Source organism: Vipera ursinii (assembly GCF_947247035.1).
Source record: "Vipera ursinii genome assembly, chromosome: 1".
Classification (NCBI taxonomy): Eukaryota; Metazoa; Chordata; class Lepidosauria; order Squamata; family Viperidae; genus Vipera; species Vipera ursinii.
In genome coordinates this window covers 205,867,289-205,891,528 of record NC_139512.1, presented here as the reverse complement: position 1 = coordinate 205,891,528, position 24,240 = coordinate 205,867,289, and the positions used below count along the sequence as shown (strand labels likewise).

At 38.7% G+C, this 24,240-nt stretch overlaps 1 protein-coding gene across 1 annotated transcript; it reads left to right on the top strand.

Moving 5' to 3' along the window:
* The first annotated feature begins 138 nt into the window (after nt 1-138).
* HSPA9 (heat shock protein family A (Hsp70) member 9) lies at nt 139-22,956 on the top strand. Its single transcript, XM_083348897.1, has 17 exons — nt 139-310; nt 2,595-2,653; nt 4,264-4,351; nt 4,443-4,624; nt 5,842-5,966; nt 6,857-6,930; nt 7,853-7,959; nt 8,488-8,650; nt 10,086-10,178; nt 11,687-11,896; nt 13,276-13,503; nt 14,097-14,201; nt 14,734-14,851; nt 16,065-16,159; nt 17,429-17,521; nt 20,341-20,481; nt 22,083-22,956. The coding sequence occupies exons 1-17, from the start codon at nt 248-250 to the stop codon at nt 22,173-22,175; spliced, it is 2,037 nt and encodes a 678-aa protein (XP_083205023.1). The 5' UTR covers nt 139-247; the 3' UTR covers nt 22,176-22,956.
* The last annotated feature ends 1,284 nt before the right edge of the window (nt 22,957-24,240 follow it).

Below are 24,240 nucleotides of genomic sequence, written 5' to 3'. Positions count from 1 at the left end.
CACACCCACCTGTCTAAAATCTCAGGTCCCGGGTTCATGGAAAAAATCTACTTTTCCGGGTTTTCGCTGAAGGTCTGCTTTAATCGGGCGACTGGCTTGGACAGCTATAGCTCAGAGAGGGCCTCCGGCCACGCCCCTTTCTCTCACCCACGTGGGCTGGAGACTTCCAGAAAGCCTGAGTCGGCGGCGTGCGTGTTTTATTTTTCCGCTGCTAGGCCTCTTCCGCGGCCTTCCTCCCGCTGCCACCATGTTGAGCGCTGCCCGCGTGCTCGTGCTGCGCCGAGGAGGGGGAGTCCCGGGGGCCGCCCAGGTAAGGCCCGTCGGCGGCGGGAGGGGGAGAAGAAGAAGGAGGAGAGGGACGACGGCGCAGCGGCAGTTGCCGGTTCCTTTCCCGGCCGAAGGAAGGAAGGAAGGAGTCAAGGGCGTTCGGAGCCCAACCCGCTTTAAACGGCCCCTCTTGTGTGTCCCGTTTAGCCTGTGGCCACCGGGGGACGCCGCCGCCGCCGCCGCGGGACTAGGGCTTGCGGGGCACGACTGTGCCGTGGTTTTTTTTTTTACCAGTCAGGAGGCCCAGAATAATTTCGGTGCCAACCCCCCCCCCCCAAACCCCGCACAAAATGGACCCGTCTGAATTTGCTAGCAGCTTAACAAATGCTCATCGGGGATGCCTCTGGGCGAGACTACGAAGGCGGCGGGGGGGGGGTTTTCGACGGTCCCATATGGGTAGTCGGCGATGGGGCGATTTCTCCTTTTTCCCTCCCCCCCCCCGCCGCCTTTTAGACTAGACGCAGGGATCTTCAAACTCGGCCCTTTTATGACTCGTGGACTTCCACTCCCAGAATTCCTCAGCCAGGCATGCTGGCTGAGGAATTCTGGGAGTGGAAGTCCACGAGTCATAAAAGGGCCGAGTTTGAAGACCCCCCCCGGACTAGAGGCTTGCGAAGAAGAGAACAGGATGTATTTAAATGAAGTGTTGGCGTTTATTCAGAAACGTGGATTGCTTCAGGTCTTGGGTGTTTTTATTTTTATTTTTCTTTTTTTTTCCCCCCTTTCTCCTTATGCAATGAGAGAGGATCTTTGCGGTCCTGGAGGGGCTGTGCCTCTGATGACTTCTTGTCCGAAAGGCCTGCCCAGTCTGGTGCTTTTTTCACAGGAGAGAGCTGGGTTTTATGGTCTCCTGGCGCCCCCCCCCACTTCCCCCCCCCCGGGACAGCATGGCTGAAGAACGAAGGATTAGAGCAGGGGTGGGCAACCTCGGCTCTTTTGTGACTCGTGGACTTCAACTCCCAGAATTCCTGAGCCAGCTGTGCTGACTCAGGAATTCTGGGAGTTGAAGTCCACGAGTCACAAAAGAGCCGAGGTTGCCCACCCCTGGATTAGAGGGATTAGAAATGCCCCAGCACCATTTGCTGCTTGTCGGAAGGAGCACGTGCTCTGCTTCCAGTTCAGCCCAGTAGGCTGGTGAAGCAGCGACTTGGGATTCGGTGGGCTGGCAGAAGGGGAGATCTTCTTTCTCGGCTTTCGCAAACCATTTTTTTTGTGCTTAAAAAATCCACTGTAAAGGCAGTAAAGTTACATTTATTTTTATTTATTTATTTTTATTTTAATTCCATTTATATCCCGCCCTTCTCCGAAGACTCAGGGCAGCTTACAAGGTTAGCAGTAGCCTTCATTCTATGTATATGCCTGCTTGTTAGGGCTTTCACACACACACACCCCAAGCGGCATTATTACAAAGTCAGCTTAATTGCCCCCAACAATCTGGGTCCTCATTTTACCTACCTCAGAAGGATGGAAGGCTGAGTCAACCTTGAGCCTGGTGGGACGCGAACCTGCACTAATTGCAGGCAGCTGGTGTTACTTAAGGAGTCATTAGCCCACTGCTCCACCAAGGCTCTATTTAAGGCAGGCGTGTCCAACACGGCCTTATTGCGACCCTTGGGCAGCTGGCGTAATGCGGGGTCGTAAACTTTTTAACAACGTGCGACTTATATACGTTGTATTAGATACGTATACAAAATAGGCAGCCCCAAACCATTCCTGTTCGCTCAGTGCGGCCCAGCATGCCAAAAAGTTGGACACCCGTGCTTTAAGGTATCTTGGTTTATGGTATAATTTTATGCTGTTTTTTTTAAAAAAAAAAAATAGCGTAAGGTGAAAGGTCTTCTGTGCCAAAACTTAACGTATCTGAAATTATGTCCGTGAGCTGTTTAAAATACAACAGTTGCCCAGAGATTTCATTGAAATGTAGCATTTCTTGGGTGTGTTTCTTTGATGACGGTTTTCAGATCTACTGATACTGTAGTTCTTTATGAGTGAGTGTGTTCAGGCTTGTTTATTTTAATTTCTAGAATTTCAACATGAGCAAGTTTTGTACTCCATGTTTTACTATAAGCAATTTCTCTAATACCCTTTCCAAAGGCTGAGGGAAGGGTCTTGCTTAATTGAATGTTTTTCAATAGGATTCTCTCCTCAGGAGAGGCATGTTTTGTAGATAAAGCATGGGAATATGTTGGAAGAAGACAGCATTATCAGTGAAGAATGCAATTGCTCTTTGTAAATACATTGTTATTGGGGTTTTTTTGTTTTTATAGGTCATCTGGAATGGTTTAAGTCAAGATATCCTCAGAACTGTAGCAAGGAGGAATTATGCGTAAGTAATAAAGCTCAAAATTATTTTCTTACATATTAAAATGAAGAATAGTTGCTGTTCAGGAAAGCTTTGTAAACCTCATAATATGGATAAACAAGCTTTCTATCCTCATTTTGTGAAAACCATGACACTTCTGAAAAAAATCTGTTATATTCGAGAAGTGGCAGTAAGAAAGGGGGAGAGGAGAATAGAACTGGAAATCTGGGAATGAATATATAATTGACTGAATCCAATCAAAATGTGCATCTGTATATTTTCTTACTATTTTCCACAGTATTTACGAGTATGAGCCAACATTACAAGATAAAATAAAAATGCTTTTTAATGTACTTTTTTATAAGTTTTATTCATTTATAACATAAAATGTGAAAATACAAAAGCAAATAGGGGACAATAGTAGAGAAAGGGAAAACAAAAGGCATTGATAAAATACAAATTCAAGACTAGAATTGAAAAATGACTCAGTTTGCTGATGTTAAGCTTTCTGAAATCTTTGGAGATAACACAAAGATTTAATATCAAAAGATTATGACTCGATTATAAATTACATCTAAAAGAAAAATGAAATTTATTACAATTATATTTACAAAGCATAAGACAGCAAACCATCCACTAGGAGTGTATAATTCAGTATAAATGTTTTTGTAATTGAGGTGACCTGAAAGATGAATGAATGGAGCAAAAGAATTAAAATGGAAGTGATATCTTCAGTGGGGAATAAAACTTACAAGTTTTGTCACAATCTTTGCAGAAAATTTGAATTTTCAGAAAGTATTTGAAATTGCACAGACTGTCCGGGAAGTAATGGCATGCATAAAAAACAAGAGAAAGGGTGGTGCCATTGGTACTGCTAGGAATAGTGAAGTTTGGGCAAGCAGAGGTCAAAGGAGACAGATGGGAATGGCAAGGTAATAGAGAAATTTAAAGGCAAAGCATTACAGGTAGTCCTCAAGCTATTACTGGTTGTTTAACGTTTAAAGATTGTGGCCTTGGAGAGACTGTTTTACAGCTTGTAAAACGTCTGGCTGTTAAATGCCCCTCCCCCCAGTCATATGACTGCATTTTGTGTGCAGCTTGGTTACAGCATCCTGAGGTCACAAGACAGTAATTTGCCAATTTTTTTAACCAATTTCTAGCAAAAAAGATGCTCATTCAGAAGAATGGATTTGCTTAATGACTGCATTATTTGCTTAACAACCATCTTAAAAACAGGCAAAAAATCAGGCCTGGTCATGTGGGTGCCTCAACTTATGACCACAAGGGGAATGGATGGATGGACAGACAGATATTACTGTGTTAGGGAAGGGAGTTCTAATTGGTTAATTAATATACGTGTGTATTGGGAAGGGAGCCCTAATTGGTTAGTTTTTTTAAAAAATGTCAGTGGAATTCTTTATAACGGGTGTCAAACTTGTCACGTGACGTATCGCGACTGCATTGCCGGCAATGGGGTAGGCACGGCTTCAGTATGATGAAACCAGCCCGCAGGCCAGCAGTTTGTCACCCCTGCTTTAGAAGTAGAAGGTAAACACACCACTTACTCTGCAAGTGGAAATAAAACTAGGTGCTGAATTCCTTTTAAGCTTAACCCACTTACATTTCCCTTTCAGGTCAGAAGCAATCAAAGGAGCAGTTATTGGGATTGATCTTGGCACAACCAACTCTTGTGTGGCAGTCATGGAAGGGAAGCAGGCAAAAGTGAGTCAAATCAGATTGCTGATCCAAGTCATGATTTTTATAAATTTGATGATTTGTTGCCCCTATCAACTACTCCTTTTGTCTTACGTAGGTGCTTGAAAACTCAGAAGGTGCCAGAACCACCCCTTCTGTTATAGCATTTTCTGGTGATGGAGAGCGATTGGTTGGCATGCCAGCTAAAAGACAGGCAGTAACAAATCCTCACAATACACTCTATGCAACCAAGCGTCTGATTGGGCGGCGATATGATGATCCAGAAGTGCAGAAAGATATGTGAGAAAATGTTTTTGAGTTATTTTTTTTAATTCTTAAAAAAAATGAACTACATGTACTTATGATCCATATTTTTCTATGCTTAGGAAGTTAAACAAGAGTTGTTGTAACTGAAGTATGTGAAGTTTCACCCACAATTGTGTTCTAATTTGTTGGGATAGTTGCTGGAAGGAGATTTAAGAATCATGGTGGTGTAGTGATTTAGAATGTAGTATTGCAGACTAACTGCCATGAGTTTGATTCTCACCAGGTCAAGGTTGACTCAGCCTTCCACCCTTCTGAGGTTGATAAAAACCCAGATTGTATGCTGATTCTATAAACCACTTAGGGAGGGCTGTAAAGCACTATGAAGCGGTATACAAGTCTAAGTGCCATTGCTGTTATGATCTGGGTGACATGGTGGCATGTACAAGTTTCATAATTTTAGGAACTCAGAATGTTATTATTTCTCTGTTTTGGAACCAGAGTTTTCGTAAGTAGGATTTGAGTTTTCAAAATCCACATGCTTTCCAGATTTAATCCTAAATAGTGTTGATGGGAGATCATAAAGAAGCAGTTAACATAGAGTTACATAATATTGGCTTGCTATTTTTTTTCCACTGAGGGAAAATTTATTATCGGGGTTTAGGGGTAATATTAAAGTAATAGTATATGCTAAGATTTTACAGCCTGCTAGCTTTGATCTTTTACCAAAGATAATATTAGTCCAACTCTTTGAAAGTTGTGACAGTTTTAAATTGTAAATATTCCTTTGACTCAAGCTTGATTCCTGGGGTCTGACAGTAATTTTTTGCCACAAAGCATTAGGGGGTGAGGGATTCTGCAGGCTAAAGGGAAAACATCTTCATCTCTTCTGAAGACTTTTATTCCTTAGTCCTTTTAAAAACTATTGTAGTGATGGGAGGGCGGAGGAAAAAGCTTCACGGGATCACAGTAAAGATTCTTGGAATAAAAAATTTAACCCCCCCCCCATTGCTAAGATAAGCAGAAAGTGATGGGCTTGTCATTTGACATGCAGAAGTCCCACCCCCTCTCGATCAGGGGTTCTGTGGCCTAAGAAAAACCTTGGCTTAGCCTATAGCTCTGGGAGTTCTGCTAATAATTTCATTTAATTACTCACCCAAGTCATCTTGTGATTATGCTTTTCAGATCAGAATTAGCTAGGCGTTGTCACAAAGTGCTATGCTCTAACCTTCTGAAAACTTGTGTTATTTCAGCAAGAATGTCCCTTTTAAAATTGTACGTGCTTCCAATGGTGATGCCTGGGTAGAGTCTCATGGGAAGCTCTATTCTCCAAGCCAGATTGGTGCTTTTATTTTAATGAAGATGAAAGAGACTGCAGGTTTGTACAGCAGAATTTTTGTGATTGGTCTAAGCCTTTATTCTAATCCAATTAACTTACTGATGGGTAAAATGTGATATGCCATTCCAAACTCACACTTAAATTATTTTGGGTTCTGCTAGTTTGATTTGCAGCAGAAAACTGCCATGATATATGATTTGTCTGAAGGACTAAATGGGGAGCTATAACCTTTTTATGATGGGTGTGGCATCTTTTCTGCCAATTAATCTCTGTTCTTAAAACACATCGTGATTCTAATTCCAAAGGAGAAGCAAATCTAGAGCTTGCACTGGCTAACTTTCGACTGGTATCCTTCCTATATATTTTGCCTGGGGTAGTTTTTGAGGGCAAGCTCAACATTGCAATTAGTATAAAATATTGTTATCAGGGTCCGAGAGGTCCTGGCTATAATAGTTGTCAGCAACTATGCTGGCTATAATAGTTGTCAGCAAGATTCCAGATCCAATTCTCAGTTTTAAACTTGTTTTAAAGTACCGTGCTTGTAAAGGGCTGCTTTTCTTCTGTACAATCCTACCATATTTTAGGGGGATTTTCTGGCACATGTAAGTAAAAGACTCAGGGCTAGCCTGAGAATTGGACCCTCTTCTTATTGGCTTGCCTGTCTAAGTCTTTCTTAAATACTAGTTTTAACTGATATTGTAATTAAAATAAGTTTCACAAAATATTCTATTGATGCTCACTAATGTGGATGTCAGTATTGCCTTGTTTGCATCTTTCTTTTGAAGCCCTACCCTAATTACATTTAATTCTAGTGAAACGAAATATTAAGCAAATCTGTAATACTCTTCCAGGTTCTGAGGTATAGTTACCTATATTTCTACCCAGATTAAAATTTTGGGACTATTTTAATAGTGACCTCTCTTCCGTAGAAAATTACCTGGGGCATCCTGCCAAAAATGCTGTCATCACAGTTCCTGCTTATTTCAATGATTCCCAGAGACAGGTATGGTTGCCGAAATTGGGGTTCCAGTTCTCTTGATGGAGGGAGAGAGATCAGAAGGAAAGATGTTTACAGTTACTTCCAGTGGTGGGATTCAAATATGTGAATAACCAGTTCTCTGTGTGGATGCTGCTTCCTGAAGTCCATTCTGGGCCTGGGCAACAAAAAATTAGCTACCGGTTCTGCCGAAGTGGTGTGAACTGGCTGAATCCCACTCACTGGTTACTTCCACATATGTTCCCTTATGGAAATATTTTGTCAGACATCAGAATGTACTGCAGCTTGCTTTACTTGACAATAGGTATTTGTTTTCATTTATTCAATTTATTTATTCAATCCCACTTTTTCTTCCAAAAATTAGTATTCAAGCAAGATATAACAAAATAGGGTAAAATTAAAGCTCATCCATCGAGAGCTCAACAGTATGAAGTAAATACTGTATTTCTTCAAAGGAAAGACGATAAAAAGGCTTTCCACAAAAGTGATTAAATAGAAAATATTTCTGTTTCTAATGCTCTATTTGTAGCAAATCAAACTCGATTCTCTCATTTTAGAAATACTGCATATTGAGTTGGTGGAAACCTAGTCTTCAAGCAAATATTGTAGGAACACAGATCACATAACAACTTGTATCTACAGCAATCCAACTTCATCTCTTAAAAAACTATTTTACATCAGAATTTTTTTCTCTAAAATCATAAGTAAAAATAATCCGTAATTCTACTTCCTCTTGCAGATCCTTGTATAGTTTTAGAATTTTCTGGATAATTTCCTAGAATAGATTGAGAATGCATTTGGCTGTGGGTGGAAGGTGACTGAACAAAAGGTTCCTTTGCACAAGCAAGAATAATTGGATTCGCCTCTTGTGTTGGATTTTCCCTTGGTTGAACAAGCAGTACCTAATAGATTGCTGTTTTCTTCAAAGGCCACTAAAGATGCTGGACAGATTGCTGGATTGAATGTTTTGAGAGTTATTAATGAGCCAACAGCTGCAGCCCTAGCTTATGGATTAGATAAGGTTGAAGACAAAGTGTAAGTATACAATAGCCCCATGCGATTTGCAGAGTTACTTCATAACCTGTGGGAGTGTGTGCTTCATTGATTTATGTTACCTACTGGAGCAGCAGATGTGCTAATCCCTTTAGCTGCCAGCTTCAACGTGTAGCTTTATATAAAGAGCACTCTTTAAGACCTGTAATGGAATTGGAAGGCTTTCAGGTAAATTTTCTGTTGAATTCCTCTCTGCTTAACAAACCAAGTGATACACATTTATCAGACATAGTAAAAAGTTGAACATGTGTACGAGATAGAAAGGAGTTGAACATACTTACCTATCATTTTCATGCAGAGCGAAGGCTGTTGATGCCAAAAGAACATTATAATAAGGTATCATAAATAGAAACTTCTAAGATCAGTTTATCAGATGCTATGATAATGGATGAACTCTGAAAATCTAAGATTAAATATAGCTCAATAGAACAAATGGAAGAATTTAGTATGAATTGAATGTTCTGTTAAAGTGTAGATTTGGTGCTAATGCGTGTCTTTTTTTCCCCTTAGTATTGCAGTTTATGATTTGGGCGGTGGCACATTTGATATTTCTGTCTTGGAAATTCAGAAGGGAGTGTTTGAGGTCAAATCCACAAATGGTGACACTTTCTTGGGTGGTGAAGATTTTGACCAGGCCCTGTTGCAGCATATAGTAAAAGAATTCAAAAGAGAAGTAAGCATTTTGTATATTTTAAACTGGTCTTCAGGGAACTCTTTCAAGTGTAAATTTAATTTGAAAAGGAAAACTCTGGTACTACTGTAATATTTCAGAATTGTGTTTTACTTAACCAAAATAGCTTGCTGGTTTTCATCATACTATTGTATTCACTTTGTACCGTTATATACTGCTTGTATAATTCAATAGCTATTTTGCAAAGCTTACCTCTGCCTCATAAATATTACTTTGAGGTGGCATATTTAATCTTCAGAGCAGTTGATTTCTTTAGTAGCCATTCTGGGTTTTTTTTTCTCCATGACAGGATGAGTTTCACAAAGATATGCAGGAGGTTTTTCAAATTTGGGGGATTGAGAGTTCAGATCAGTTTCTAACCTTACTGGGAACGGTGTTTGGGCTCCTTTGAGGTCAGAACCCTTCAGACAAGATCAAAACTGCCCATTTTGAAATTGGATTAAAACATTCCCGTTAAGCAGATAGTGCATTTCCTTAGTATTTCATGCAGTTCCTTTGTGGAAAGTACAGAAGATGATTATACGGCAACTGGTACTGAAATTACTCTGTAGAAATGTGTTCGCACATTCAGTAGCATAGATTTCCTACGTGCTGTGTGCTTTGTGTCCTCCCCTAGATGTGTTCAGACTGTAATGAAGTAAAGTCAAGACACGACTCAGTATAATTTTTGTATCTAAACTGTATATATTGCAGCCCAGACTTATAGATCTCTACCATTATGGATGTTATCTGTTCATTTAATTATCCTTTGTTAAGGAAAAAAAAAGGATCCAAATCTAGACTTGGAGAAGTTGCTTGAAGGAGAAATGCATACATACTTACAGGGAGCTTGTTGGATATTTAATAAGGTGTTTGCGTTTTGACTTTTATCAATTTATATAAATGAAAGCATTTATTTTTTCAAAATATCCAGTACATACTATTAATACAGTAGCAAGGATAAATTTGCTTCCACCTTCTCTCAGTTGTGATCATTCTGAATCTAGCTTGTATGCTCACAATTTAATAATTCAAATGCAAGTAGAATAGAACTGGAAATGGTTATCTAGCATTTCTGAGTGGGAATGTATATAAGTAGTGGGAACCATAGTATGGGATTAGGAGCAGTGTAAGGCTCAAATATTTTTCTTCGAATGTGAATTTTAAAAAGATGTGTAGCATTTGTCATAATAAGACAAAACCTTTCATGTTACATCACATTTGTTGTAAAGTCACTTAAACAATGGGCTACGCAGTGTTAAGGATTGATGTTATCTGTCTTCCTTAGAATGCAAGAAGAATCAATTTGAATGTTGATTGTGTGATCAGCTGTGAATTATCTGTATTAAGCTTTTATTCTAATGATCAGATTTATTTAACGTTTAATCGAGACTACATAGAAGACAGTGAACATCAACATTTGTCCTTTTCTTTTTAGACAGGGGTTGATCTGACTAAAGATAATATGGCTCTGCAAAGAGTGAGGGAAGCGTCCGAGAAAGCAAAATGTGAACTTTCTTCTTCAGTCCAGGTGAGAAACTGAAAATAAGCTGCATTTGGTGGAACCTCAGTGGCGGGTTTTTTATGGTGTGGGGTCCACATTGTGAAATCATCTTCCCTCGGTGATGAGGTGGTTATTTCAGTAGGCCTCAGGACTGCAAGGGATGGGAACCACTTGTGAGGTGGTTCTATTATTATTGACATCCCTCCATTTTCTGTTTTAGTTCTGCCTTAATAGTTTTTAATATTTTTAAAATTATTATGTAGTAAGTAATGAATATTTTATATATCATTTTATTGGATTGTGTCTGTGTGTAATGTGTCATGTGTTGTTGTTCATCTGATGTTGCATTTACCTACTTTTAAGAACTGCTAGGGACCAGATGGGTTTTTATTATGTCCTGTTATGTAAAACCATAGAACTCAAAGAGGGTGTACTTATTTTTTCACATGACTGTCACTCCTCCCAAAGAAATGAATGTGTTTGGGTATAGAGCTCAATAATGCAAAGCTTAAAAGTGAAAATGTTCCCTTAGAACATGCGCAGATTCTGTCCATAATCCTACAGGGTTTTCCTGATGATATCTCAGTGATATACCTGGACCCAATCAATACTTTGAGATTGCAACTTTTTAATAGAAAAGCCTGCAGTTTCCCACTTAGTCATTAAAATTGACTCCATTTTAATTATATATCAACCACTGAGTTTGTTTTTGAGTCTTGTCTCCGTTGTAATACTGTAGAAAAAATACAAATTTTCAAAGTTAATAAAATAGTGTTCAGAGATACGTGACAGAAAAGGTAACCCCTAATGGTTTTAGATACTTGCTATCTTGTACTCAAAGGAAAACTGAAATACTGATGGCGGTCACAGGTGAGATGGTATTGTGATTTTCCAGTAATAAATGCTGTGATTTTGAGTTCTGGGAAAAACTGATAGCCATTCAGTAAAATATACTGAACTAGGAATTATTCCCATTGAGATTTACTTAACCACACCAAGACAATATATTCTGGATAATTAATTGGCTTTCTAAAGAAACTTTATACTTGGGGGCTGCCATATCTATTATGAACAGTAATTCTTTGCAAGATCTGAAGGACGAATCTGGGAACAGTATAACCTGAAGAAAATCTATGCAGTTGCATATCTATGCAGAGTCTACATCAATTTGATGACACATAATCAGTTGCATTTGAAAATTGAATAAAGAATATAGTACCATCTGACATGCATTTTGGTAAATGTTAGGCTTAGATAATGAGTGGAGGACTGCTTAAAGTTTACTATAGGCATGAAAGCCAACTGGGTGACTTTGGGCAATTCACTCTTTCTCAGCCTAATCCTGACATTATTATTATTTGGAAAATAGGAGGAAGAAGAAGTATTTGGTATGTTCACTGCCTTGAGTTACTTATAAAGCTACAAAGGGATAAAAATCAAATAATAGCTACATCACAGAATACTTTTTGAATAAGTATAATTCTAATTCTAATTGTTCTGGCTTATTTCTAACAATTGTTAATTTTGTATTGCAGACCGACATTAACTTGCCATACCTTACAATGGATGCCTCAGGACCAAAACATTTGAATATGAAGCTGTCTCGGTCTCAGTTTGAGGGGATTGTGGCAGATCTGATTAAAAGGACAATAGCGCCTTGCCAGAAAGCCATGCAAGATGCTGAAGTTAGCAAGAGTGACATTGGAGAGGTTATCTTGGTTGGTGGCATGACTAGAATGCCAAAGGTACAATAATTCCCCTTTGACTTTGGTGTACTTGAAGATCTTGTCATTGCAGTTTGGCCAAGTGCCCTTCGGACTATGCTTTGCTTGCTTAAAAAATAAAACCGCAAAAATAAAGATGTGTTAATCAGTAGAGATGGCTGTGTAGAACTAACCTTAACCCTTTATATGCAGTATTATGCTATTTTTCCATAATTGCAGTTATCCTTTCTAAATTCGATAGCTTTGGGATAATGAGTTTACAGATAGTCCTCAAGAATACAACAGGTTAGTTAACAAATGTTCAAAGTTCCAACAGACACACAGCTTCCAGACAAATTGCTTCATTTTGCTGGCTTAACAGGGTCTGCTGAACGCTGCAGCAAGCTTCCGCAGGACTATGCAGAGCTCAGTAAGGCGGCAAAACTAAGCAGTTTGTCCCTAGGCTACCTGACACCAACCCAGATGCAGGGGCCATTTTGTGGGTATGACAAAATGGCTGCTTCCAGAATCATACCATGTCGCCACATAAAAAGCAATCCATTCCAGTGTTTTCGAAGGTCTCATAGCTCTTTAAAGGTAAGTGAGGAGGAGAGTCTTTGGCCTGGTGGGGTGGGAAACCAGTGGGAGTGGGAAAAGGCCTCTGGGGAGCCAAGGGGGTGGGAAGCGGAGTACAGGGCATCTTGCAGGTTGAGGGAGGGCCAGGGCAGGCAGGCCTGGGCCTGTGCTAGGCTCCCAAAAGGAGCCTAAGGCACCATCACTAAGGCACCCTGTTCTCCACTTAACAACCTGGGCATTTGTTTAGCAATTCATTGGGGAGAGCAGTGACGGGAGGGGGTGGTGGTAAGATGAGATGCCTAACAACTCTCAGGACATGCATCTATAATGCGTAGGTTCCATTGTGGTTGTATCTTGAGGACTACCTGTACTTTCTTCAGAGATCTTTTAAATTTTTTGTGGGATTTTTTTTGCCAGTATATCAGCAATCTATTCAGTGTGTAAATTCTGGAAGATATTTAAAGCATTAAAAGGGATTTTCAGCTTGAAGGGGTGGGCTATTTCTTGAGTTTCTGGGAAAGAGCAGTAATTTCACTGAAGGAATGTAGCATCTTCTTACAAATGGCCATCTATTATGCTTTTTTCATGTGGATTAATTTTGTTGACTGGACTAGTGTTATTCTGGGCATAGCTTACTGCAAAGTCAAAGAGTAAACATTCCGCATCTAGCCTAATGCAGGGCAAAAGGAACACTCCTGTAGGATATTACAGTGGTTTTGCATACTTTTATATCTTGAGTCTCCAAATTCCCTGTTCCTTTCAAGTGCTGAATCCACCTGCCATATTCTGTGCTCGGTGACCATTTTCTGGAAGTATTGCTGATAAATATGAATGTGTCCATACAGGTACAGCAGACTGTACAAGATATGTTTGGACGTTCTCCCAGTAAAGCAGTAAATCCTGATGAAGCTGTTGCTATTGGTGCTGCCATCCAAGGAGGAGTGTTGGCTGGAGATGTCACTGATGTGCTGTTGTTGGATGTCACCCCACTTTCCTTGGGAATTGAGACTCTAGGTGGAGTTTTCACTAAGCTTATTAATAGGAATACAACTATCCCAACCAAGAAGAGCCAGGTGAGAAGATGTGTTCTTAAAAGTTTCTTAATATTTGAAACTCATCTAAATTGAGTCATTGCTGCCCTATTCTCTCTTGCGCTAACCATTCTGCCATTATAAATAATCTTAAACTTACAACCATATTTGAGTCCAGAATTTTGATTGTAAGTTGTTCAGGTTGTAAGTTGAGTCACCACATGACCAAACTTGATTTTACAAGTGTTTTTACAACAGTCATTAAGTGAGTCACTGTGGTCATTAAGTGAATCACAGAGTAAATAAGTAAGCCACATGGTTGTGAGTCCGAATCTGATTTATCCGATGGATGTTTTTTTGCCACAAAATGAGAAAGATGTTCCAAAATGTGATTACGTGACTGTGTGATGCTGCAACCGGTTGTCAAACTCCTGAAATGCAATTATGTGTCTGTGGGGGTGGTGCGGCACTTGTAACTTCACGATTTTCTGGCATTTCCTGTGTTTTCTAACAGTTCATGGAGCAGGTACTGAGGTTCCATTCTGTTACTTGCTGGAAATTACTTTACCATGTTACTTAGTTATATTATTGTTTTAGGTAGCATTGATGGCATGAATTGTTCTTTGCTTCCGCAGGTATTTTCGACAGCTGCTGATGGGCAGACTCAAGTAGAGATCAAAGTTCATCAGGGTGAACGGGAAATGGCTGGTGACAATAAACTACTTGGCCAGTTTACTTTGGTATGTTGGAATTCTCCTGAATGTATTTTTAAATCTAAAATAATAAGTTATTAATGAAAGGAAAGTAATTTTTTACTTTTCCTATTAAAATACAAGCCTTCCCTAGAACAGGACAGTATATTTGATGAAAATTCTTCGTTTAAATTTCTTTAAATTATTAGGTTTGGCAGATAAGTATGGAAGCAGATTGCCATAACATTAATTTGGTTAAAGAAAAAAAAACTAACTGTTATTACACCTCATGATGCTTTTCTGATAACATTTTTCTAATATAAGTTATGGAATCTTGTGCTAGGAAGGCACATATAGTAAAAATTTCCTGAGCACAAATATTAGAATTGTAAAGAAATATGTAGTGAGTAAAGATAACTTTTGCTTTAGGTTGCTGTGATTTCTCTTCAAATTGGATAAATCTTTTGCTTTAGTGAATAATACGTCATACCAGCAACTTCACTCTAGTTTGCTCAGAAAGACAGTTGATTACACCAATGGGTCTTCTCTAAGTCAATAGTGCTGCATCTTGTGATTCCAGGTTGGGATTCCACCAGCCCCAAGGGGAGTGCCCCAAATTGAGGTAACGTTTGACATTGATGCAAACGGAATTGTTCATGTATCCGCAAAAGACAAAGGTACAGGACGAGAACAACAGAGTGAGTACTTGGATTGTTGCTGCTTTAAATATTGAAGGGCATTGTTGAGAGCCTACTATTGCAAAAGCCAGCTAGGAGGATAAATCCAGCAGTGTTTGTTACAGTAAATTGCCAAAATTTAGTAATAATTTATCATTGCATTTTCTGCCAAGTTTTCTTTTTTCTAGAAGTGCTTAATACAATCTTTGAGTTTTAGTAGTTGGGCAGAATCAAGCTTTGTGTGCTATGATGCAATTATCAACACATCATTCTGAAAAGTGTGTGGAAGATTTTTGACTGAGCACAACACTGAGGTGGATAACTGGTATAATTTTGAAATTATAGATAGTGCTCTTAAAGATGGCAACCAAACAGTACAGGTGGACCTTGCTTAATGACCCTTAGTGACTGCTTGAAGTTATGATTGTGCTGAAAAAAATGACTTATGATTAGTCCCCGCACTTATGTTCATCACAGTGTCCCTGTGATGACATAATCGCAATCTGGGTGCTTGACAACCATCTCACACTTATACGACTGCCCTGCAATCATGTGGTCGCCCCACTCATGACCTTCCCAGCATTCCAAAAAGCAAGGTCAATGGCAGGAGGTCACAAGTCATGGTTACTCAACAATCGTGAGTTATTTGCTCAATGACTGGCAAAAAATGGTTGCAAAATTGGGTGCAGCCACATGATGCCTCCTTTAACAATCACACCTCTTAACGATGAAAATTATGGGCCCTATCGTGATCATAAGTCAAAGGCTTATGTTTATGCTAAAATAATAAAAGACATTTACATAATTTACATTCTACAGTCATAGACTGGCAGGTAAATTGTCTAGTAAAGCGGTTCTCAACCTGTGGTCCGCGGATCCCTGGGGGGCTGCAATGTCACAGAATCCGCTAAGGCTTGAAGAAATGTTATGATTTAAATAAGTTGGGTGGTCCGTGGCCATAAAATGTATTTAAAAGGGCGTCCGTGGGGAAGAAAAGGTTGAGAAGCACTGGTCTAGTAAAAATAGATTTAAGTGGGAGCCTAGATTGTCATTAATGTAGACTAGTTTAGTCAACCTAGAGTAGCATTCCCAAACTGGTGGTTTTCCTGATATAAAATCTTACCCAGGTGCGATTGTAATCCTTTAGTATGAAATGTTGCAATCCTGCTGCATGTTCCGTGTTGAGTTCAATGACAGCGTTCTGTAAAAAGGAAATCCTTTTACTTTCCTGTAGTTGTGATCCAGTCTTCTGGTGGTCTTAGTAAAGATGATATTGAAAACATGGTGAAAAATGCAGAAAAATATGCAGAAGAAGACAGGCGGAAAAAGGTAATGTTGCCAAGATGGTTTCTAGCTTATTGGGCTGAAATTTATTTCAAATAAAAGTCACCTATGGGCAGCATGGAGAATGGCTTCTGTGCTAACATCATCTGAACTGCATTTGTACTAATTAAGAACACTGGTTTCTATTAGCTGGGCTTTTTTTAGAATGTTCTTTTTTAAATGGTGAAATAATTGCATAGGGAACAATGAATGTTAAAATAATTTGAAAGTTACAAATGAAAAATGAAAACTAACAAAAAAAGTCCATCAAATCAGGAAGATACGATTCTATTTACGTAAAAGTAATCTTTGTCGTGCCTGGCATCACAGCCAGTATTACTCATGGCAAATTCCATGCTTGTAAGAATATAGTTCAGCATCATATCGAACTCCTTAGCTATAATATTTCTACCTCAAATTGCATTGACATATATAGTATTTTGAAACCGGAACAAAGCAATATGTAGACAAAACTAAATCACGTGACTTAAAGAGCCTTCAAATTTCTGATTATAACAACATGAAAAAAGCTAATATCCATCCTTTTGAAATATTCTTTCAGGGGTCTGGAACTGCTTTCAGTTCACATCTTGTTTATGCAGATGCTGAATGCAACACAAATTGCAAACTGGGTTACTATATAGTCACTGCTTTTTAAAAGAAAAGTAAAAGTGATTCAGATGAGGAACTGAAGAGATTGGTGCTATTTTTCATGCAAGTTAGGATGGGTTTTCTCCTAGAAATATTTTTTGGCCTTTTATTTTATACTCCCAACTTTATTTATCCTTAGTGTTTAACCATGTGAAGCAAAAATAATATACATTCTTCCAAGTAATGACATATTGACGTATCCCAGGACTTTTTTTTTAACAAAATGCCCAAAATATCTCTTACACCTACCAGAAATTTTAATGCTTTCTGTGATAATATAAAATAATATGGAAATATATATTTGCTCCCAAAAAGGAAATTTTTGAAAAAATCTTTTCCTGGCTTGTCCTTAATTTCAAAACAGAAATACCCTCCCCCCCCACACACATTCTGCAGTTATAGAAAATAAACAGTACTATGGTTAGTATGGAAATAGTAGTATGGTACTATGCAAACATTTCCATCAATGGAATTTTGTGTTTGCCATGTTTAGCTAGTTTTGGCTTCCCTTTCAGGAGTTTATTCATTGTGCAAAACATTAAATAAATGTCTTGTTGGTAGGATGCTTAGGTAGTACAAACTGGCTTTTTATGTTCCGTCTTACAAAGTTACTGTTTTCTTCAGGAACGTGTTGAAGCTGTAAACATGGCAGAAGGAATAATCCACGACACAGAATCCAAGATGGAAGAGTTTAAAGATCAGTTGCCCGCAGATGAAGTAAGTATAATGTTGCCTTTTTATAAAAGGTTTTTTTTTAAAATCTAAAATGAACATGTACGGATGTGTTGTGTTGCTTGGGCATGTTTTAAGTAAGTCTACCATCTTCAATTTGTTTTGAGAATGCAACTTAGGGAACTTACTTTATTACTAATTTGTCAATTTTTTTCATCTCAAAAAAGATAGTGTCATTGAATAAAATTGTGGTGCATAGGAAGACCTTATAATAGAAAAACAGGAAAGGTCATAGGGACAACTCACATTTTCAAATCAGAAGGAAATATTTGCAGATATAGTGCTTTTCTATCGTAATGGGTTAGGTCAGTTGAATTGGCAATGTCTGTTTTCCTCCATTTTTATTTTGCATAAAATACTATAGGTGATAAGACTCACTTCTTAAAAAAAAAAAAAGCATTAGAGCCCCTGAATCTTTCCATCATCTACCCATTTTCCAGCTTTCTACCAGATTGCTTTGCTTCTGCTCTCTTAGGGAAAGATTCTTCTCCTTATCTACCACAAATATCTTGATATTACGATGATATCCAAATACATCAGGAAATATAATTTTCTCAGTGTTAATTGATTTTGCTGCTACTAGAGCATTAGGAGCAAAAGAGTCTGCATTGCTAGCGGTAACGCAGTTATCAGGCAAGTGAGTGAAACGTAGCGGTCAGACACAGCTTTCCGATTTAAACCATTGGTATAGTTATATCGCATTTGGGCTTGAACAAAAGTTTAGCCTCACCACAGATGAAACTAGGATAAGAAGGCTTGCCCTTTTTCTCAAAAGTATTGATGGTATGGGTAGTCCTTGCTTATCAACTGCTTTGTTTGGCAACTGTTCAAAATCACGTGTTGAAAAAATAGCTTTCCAACCAATGCCCACATTTACAACTTTTGCAGCATTTCTCAGTCATGTCATCACTGCTATACAGTACATGTTGCCCTATGCCTCACCTGTTTTTCATTTTTTTCCCCTCTTGCAGCTCGAGGCTGGAGAAAAAGGATTACAAGAGAGTCAGCAGGTACACAGTGGGGAATATACATCAAAAGCACAGGCAGCCACAATTGTGCTATCCAAACAGACCAGTGTATTCCTATTATGTGCCTTCTTACTCTCTTGTAACCTCTTCCTCAGCGAATGTAAATACAAACATTAATTCTATCCTTGTTAATTATTCTAGCACTAGTGGGAGTAGTCCAAAGAGCAGTGGAGTGAATAGGAGGCAAACAAATCCTAAGATTTGAAACTGATTAGTCTTTTCAGTTTCCAGCCACTATCCTAGTATCAGGGTAAACATCCACGGGAGGGGGGGGAGGGAGAGAGAGAGAAGGAAAACACAATTTTAGTCACACGGTTTCCTACTTAATGACTGCTTTACTTAGTGCCAGTCTCAATTGTGGTCACTAAATGAAGACTACCTGTAATAAAGCTGAACTCATGAATTTATTCTTAAGATTTCCAATTTGCTTTTTTAAATTCTTTTTTTGTTTAATTCTTTCCCAGAGCATTTCCTTCAAAGAACTGATTCCTAGGGATTACTATCCTCTGTGACACTTGAGTTTTCCTTCATACATACACATACACATACACATACATACATAAAATCAAATGAATGTATATGCAGAATATTGAAAAGTAGTACATTGAAAAAATGTTCTAGAAGAATTCCCCAGTTAAGCTAATTTTCTGTGTGCATCAACATTTTGTATTAGCATTTTGTTGTATGAATCCCTCTTGTATTCTACATTGGCATGCAGCCCAGGTTGATCACCTTAATTAGATTAGGCAATATGCTTGCTACAATTGATACTGCTTCTCCAAGAAAGCTAATTTTACAGCTTACCTTTTTTGTGAATCATTGAATAATAAAAGGAAAATGGCATCTACCCACTACAGTGTAACAGATGGTCTGCATTAGGCATCTATAACTTTTCTCTATAGATTGGAACACCAGGAGCTTCCATTATATACTGCTCAAGATGGCTAGATATCCATCTGCTTAGATTTATGAAGGCAGCTGTGCTTTTCCAGACTCTTACCTTGTATCCAAGAGTTAGGGTGGAGTTGGGAGGAGAGAGGGCTTCCATCTTACAGGCTACATGTGATCCGCAAATCTTCCTGTTAACGGTCAACAGGATTGCAAATAAAGCTTGCCTTTTTTGAACCCATCCTCAGTTTTCTGCATCTGTGGAAATTGGGATTGAATGGCTTTGTGCTTTTTCTTAAACATGAAGAATGGTGGTTCCTTTGTCCATCTTGAAGTAGTCTTTGTGTTTCTAGGAGATGGCTTTGCGTGGTGGTACCTTGTAGGTCAAGGAAAGCTGTTCACGTGCTAAAGGAGAAATGTTCCTAAAAGGCCTGTAGTTGCCTTTGGTGAATAGGCAGCTTTATAAAATTGATTAATAAAATTTCCCAAGTCATGCTCCCAGATATCGTCTTATCTGCCACATACATCCAAAACCAATAATTTACTATGGATATTACAGCTGTAGGCTACTGAAAGTAATTAGACTTACATTTTACTTTTGGTTTTATCTTTCACAAACATACTTTCCAACTGTTTGGGGCTGCAATAATCAACAGGAAGAACTAAATATCAGAACTTCATATCAGAATATTAGACACGGTCAGAGAAGAGTTTTTATTTCTGAAGTCTCCAATTATGAATATATCTGTGACACCTGATCATCAGTTACGTGGCCTTCTAAAGTGATTTAAGTTGATTGTGTCTTGCTAATACATATTACATGATCTTGTCGTATATTCCACTAAAAGCTGCATTTTTATTTATTTATTTATTGCAATTCCTTTATAGTGCAGCAAATTGAAGGAAGAAATTGCAAAAATGCGGGAGTTACTGGCTCGTAAAGATAGTGAAACAGGCGAAAACATCCGGCAGGCAGCAATGTCCCTGCAACAAGCATCCCTGAAACTTTTTGAAATGGCCTACAAAAAGGTAGGAGGACAACATCTTGAAGGATCTGTCTGGGCAGAGAAAGACCCAACTTCACATCCCAAAACTGTGTGCCAATGACTTTCAAAAGGAACACCAAATGAATGAAGGAAATGTAAACACAGCCAATACACTGCTAATCATTATGTGCTAAGCTAATGATAATTTAGTAATTATATCTCATATTTTCTCTAAGAACCTAAGATTGTATTAATAATCTTTAATTCTGCCTTCTCTCAAGTCCATTATCTTAATCGTTACCATGTTTCCCCGAAAATACAACCCGGAGGTTTTGTTTTGTTTTTGTTTTTTGTCTCCAAAAGAGGCACCAGGTCTTATTTTGGGGGGTGGGGTGGGGGATGTTGTCTAGTCATCTCTTGGCACTGGCAGCACTGCCCAGTTGACCCACTTCTCCACCAAAGGAGCAGCTTCATTCTGCAGCTGAGAATGGAGCTCCGGCCTGCATTTCGCAGTCAGGCCTTTCTGGAAGGCCTCTGCAGCTGATAACTGAGCAATGGATTGAATCCATAACTTGGTTCTCGGCTTCAGAGGGCTTCCAGAAAGGCCTGACTGTGAAATGCATTCCTGGAGCGGGGAAAGGGGGGCACAGAAGAAGTGGGCCAGCGAGGAGAGGCCTGGCTGTGGTACAGCTTCACCCTTGCACTAGCTTAATTTTTAGGTATGTGCCTCGCCCCAAAACTAGGGCTTATTTTCGTACAAGGTCTTAATTTCAGGGAAACACGGTAGTTAACATGCTTGATTTTGACTCAATATGCGATACAAGCTTATTGTGCAAATTGAGCCAGTAATTTATTCAGCAAGTCATATTTAACTAATGATTCTTAGAATACATTTTTGTTTTGCTATTGTGTAAGGTTCTGCACAGCATGGCAGGACACATAAATCATAGCACAGAATAAGTTTCTGCACATACTTTTTTATGTTATTCTGTGCAGTTAGTTACACATTTTCACTGCATGCTGTTAGGGGTGGAGTTTTTTCTCTTATAGTCTTTTGCTTGGAAAGTAAGAGCCATAGCAGTGCTCTTAACATTAATTGCAGTTACAGGTTAACTGGCTTGCGCATGCTCACAGGTTTTAAAATATCTCCAGTTTCATAAAAATTAATATCCCTTTTGGACAGTTGCATATCACTCAGAGTAAAAACAATGGTTTATCTTTTTCAGCATGAGAGTTAAGAATGCAGTACTGAACATACATATATTTGGTCCCTGTGTTCTTGAGGCATTTGTGTCCCTCCAGATGTTGCTGAAGTGCAACCCTCAACATCCATCCTATCCTAGGCATTACTCTTCACCTTGTATTTAGATCAGCAGTCAAATGTATAACTAAAGTATTAAAATTTCATTTATCTTCAAGTTTGAATTCTATTTCAAAAATGCAGAATGCTTCTGTGATAGTAGTATCACAATATCTAAATGCAGATGTCTTCATTCTGTTGTTAGAGGATCCCAAGCATAATACTCTTCAAAAGAGAACGCTGGTTGAGGCGACTCTTCCCACATTCTTCTGCCCTAAGTTGTCCCTTAGGGCAGAAGAACACTCACAAAACTGAACCAATACCGTGCTTTCTTCTCTTCACAGATGGCATCAGAGCGAGAAAGTTCTGGAAGCTCACAAGGCTCGGGCTCACATGACTCGGGAAGCTCTGGGGATCAGAAGGAGGAAAAGCAGTAAATTGCAGTCTTGTGTAGACTGGAACAGAAAGAGGACACTATTCCACAGCTTCATAGCCAAAGGACTTTCCTGAGCAGCTGTGGACTGATTTATGTCTTACTGTGTTTTTGCAGTATTCTATACATACTTTCAGAAATGTATAAATTTAGTCAAATTGCTATCTGATTAAAAAAAATGAATGCAAGATAACGTTGAGAGGCCAGTGACAGTTTTCACTGAGAATTCCTGGCACTCTTACTTCTGAGCAGAAGGAATTGGCTTGTTTAATTTGAAGGTCTAGAAACCATGTCTCAAATTCAGAGTGGGAGTAGGATTCATCACTGCTAAATTGTGAATTCCATCCTTAATAACGGAGTCTCCTCTGGGAACAGGTTTCTGCTTCTGGGAAGAGATGATATTGGGACCTGGGGTCATCACCTGACAATTTACTTGGGAAAAGTATAAGCAGATCTACACCTTAGCTTTAATATAAAAAATGTGACTTATTTTAATATAGCTACAACCACAAGACAACGTGGATACTCCATGCATTGTTTTTGTAGCCTTTCTGCTCTGTCCAGTGTCTTTTTCCTTGCAGGAAATCTGATTCCCTATTAATAAATTGTTCTCAGTTGACCAAGTCTGTGTAAAAATTTGTTTCCTTGCCCCAATGTTCCTAGATACCATGCCTGCTGTAGACCTAAGTTACATTTTTTTAACATTTTCATAGGTAGTTCCCACAGGTGGTAATGTATATGAATGTAATCTTGCAGAATCCAAATAAAAGTTATATTGCCCTTCATGCTTCTTTGGTACTGTCCTTATCAAATGAGACACAAATTGGGGGTTATTTCACCTCTGTTAATGTGTGTCTCAAAAAGCAAAATTCTTCGTTGCTGATCTGCTATACAATTTTGCAAATGTACTAAATGAAAAGAATAAACATTTTGAGCTAATACAACTTGCTCTGATAAAAAGTATCTGACAACATTTTTTGTGCTGCATTTATGACAAGGAAGGGTAGGGAAGCCTGGCTGTCAAGAAAGTTGGGTATCTTTATGAAGCAGATGCACATGTGTGTGCGTACTTTCAAGCCAATTTTGACACTTGGCAATTGCCTGAACAAATCTGCATTTTTCTTGGTCAGGTTTTTCAGATGTGGTTGGCCATTGCCTGTTTTTATAGTTTTTTATCGTTTTAATATGGTGTTTGGGTTTTAGCAAGTAGAATGAATAGAGATTGGAAATAAGATCAGAAGTCATACATCCCGTGATACTTGACAACCCTGTCAGTGACAGTTGCCAGTCATTAAGTGAAGACTGCTGTAGCCATGTAGTCCCTAGATGTGTACTAATCTGTAGAATTTAATAAGTAGAAAAAACATCCCATTTAAATCTGGTGTGGAGGTAAGAGCTTAAATTTTGCTTATGTTGCAAGGATCAGAAATTTAAATGGCATCTAGAGTATACTTGATAGTAACCAATATGTCAGACTATCATAAGCATTATGAAGTGAGCCGTGGTGGTGCAGTGATTAGAGTACTGCAGGCTAACTCCACAGTCTGGAGTTTGATCCTGACAGGGCTCAAGGTTGACTCAGCCTTCCGTCCTTCCAAGGTAGGTTAAAAAAAAAGCAAGATTGTTGAGGGCAGTATGCTGACATTGTAAACTGCCCAGAGAGTGCTGTAAAGCACTGTGGAAAGAAATAAGTTTAAGTGCTATTGCTATTATTGATTAGCAAATTAAAATAGCTAAAATCTCCATTGTCTATGGAGATTCTCACTCATCCAGGTCATGGTTGTCCCAAAAGTGTTTTTCAAAAGGCACCTGGATTTTCAATTCTAGCAGAATTGAAGCTTCTTGGATGAGAAGCAAAACATTTACAAGGGAAAAACCAAGGAAGTCCAGTTGCCTTTTGAAAAGCAACTTTGTGATAAAAATCCCCATCCTTAACTAATTGCAAAGGAAATCACATTTCTGATCTAATTCATTAACTGTTCCCGATTAAACTGTCTATTTAAATCTATTTGCATAGATAGATAGATATAGTCTTGTGCAAGGCAACTTAGATTAATTCAGATCTTGGA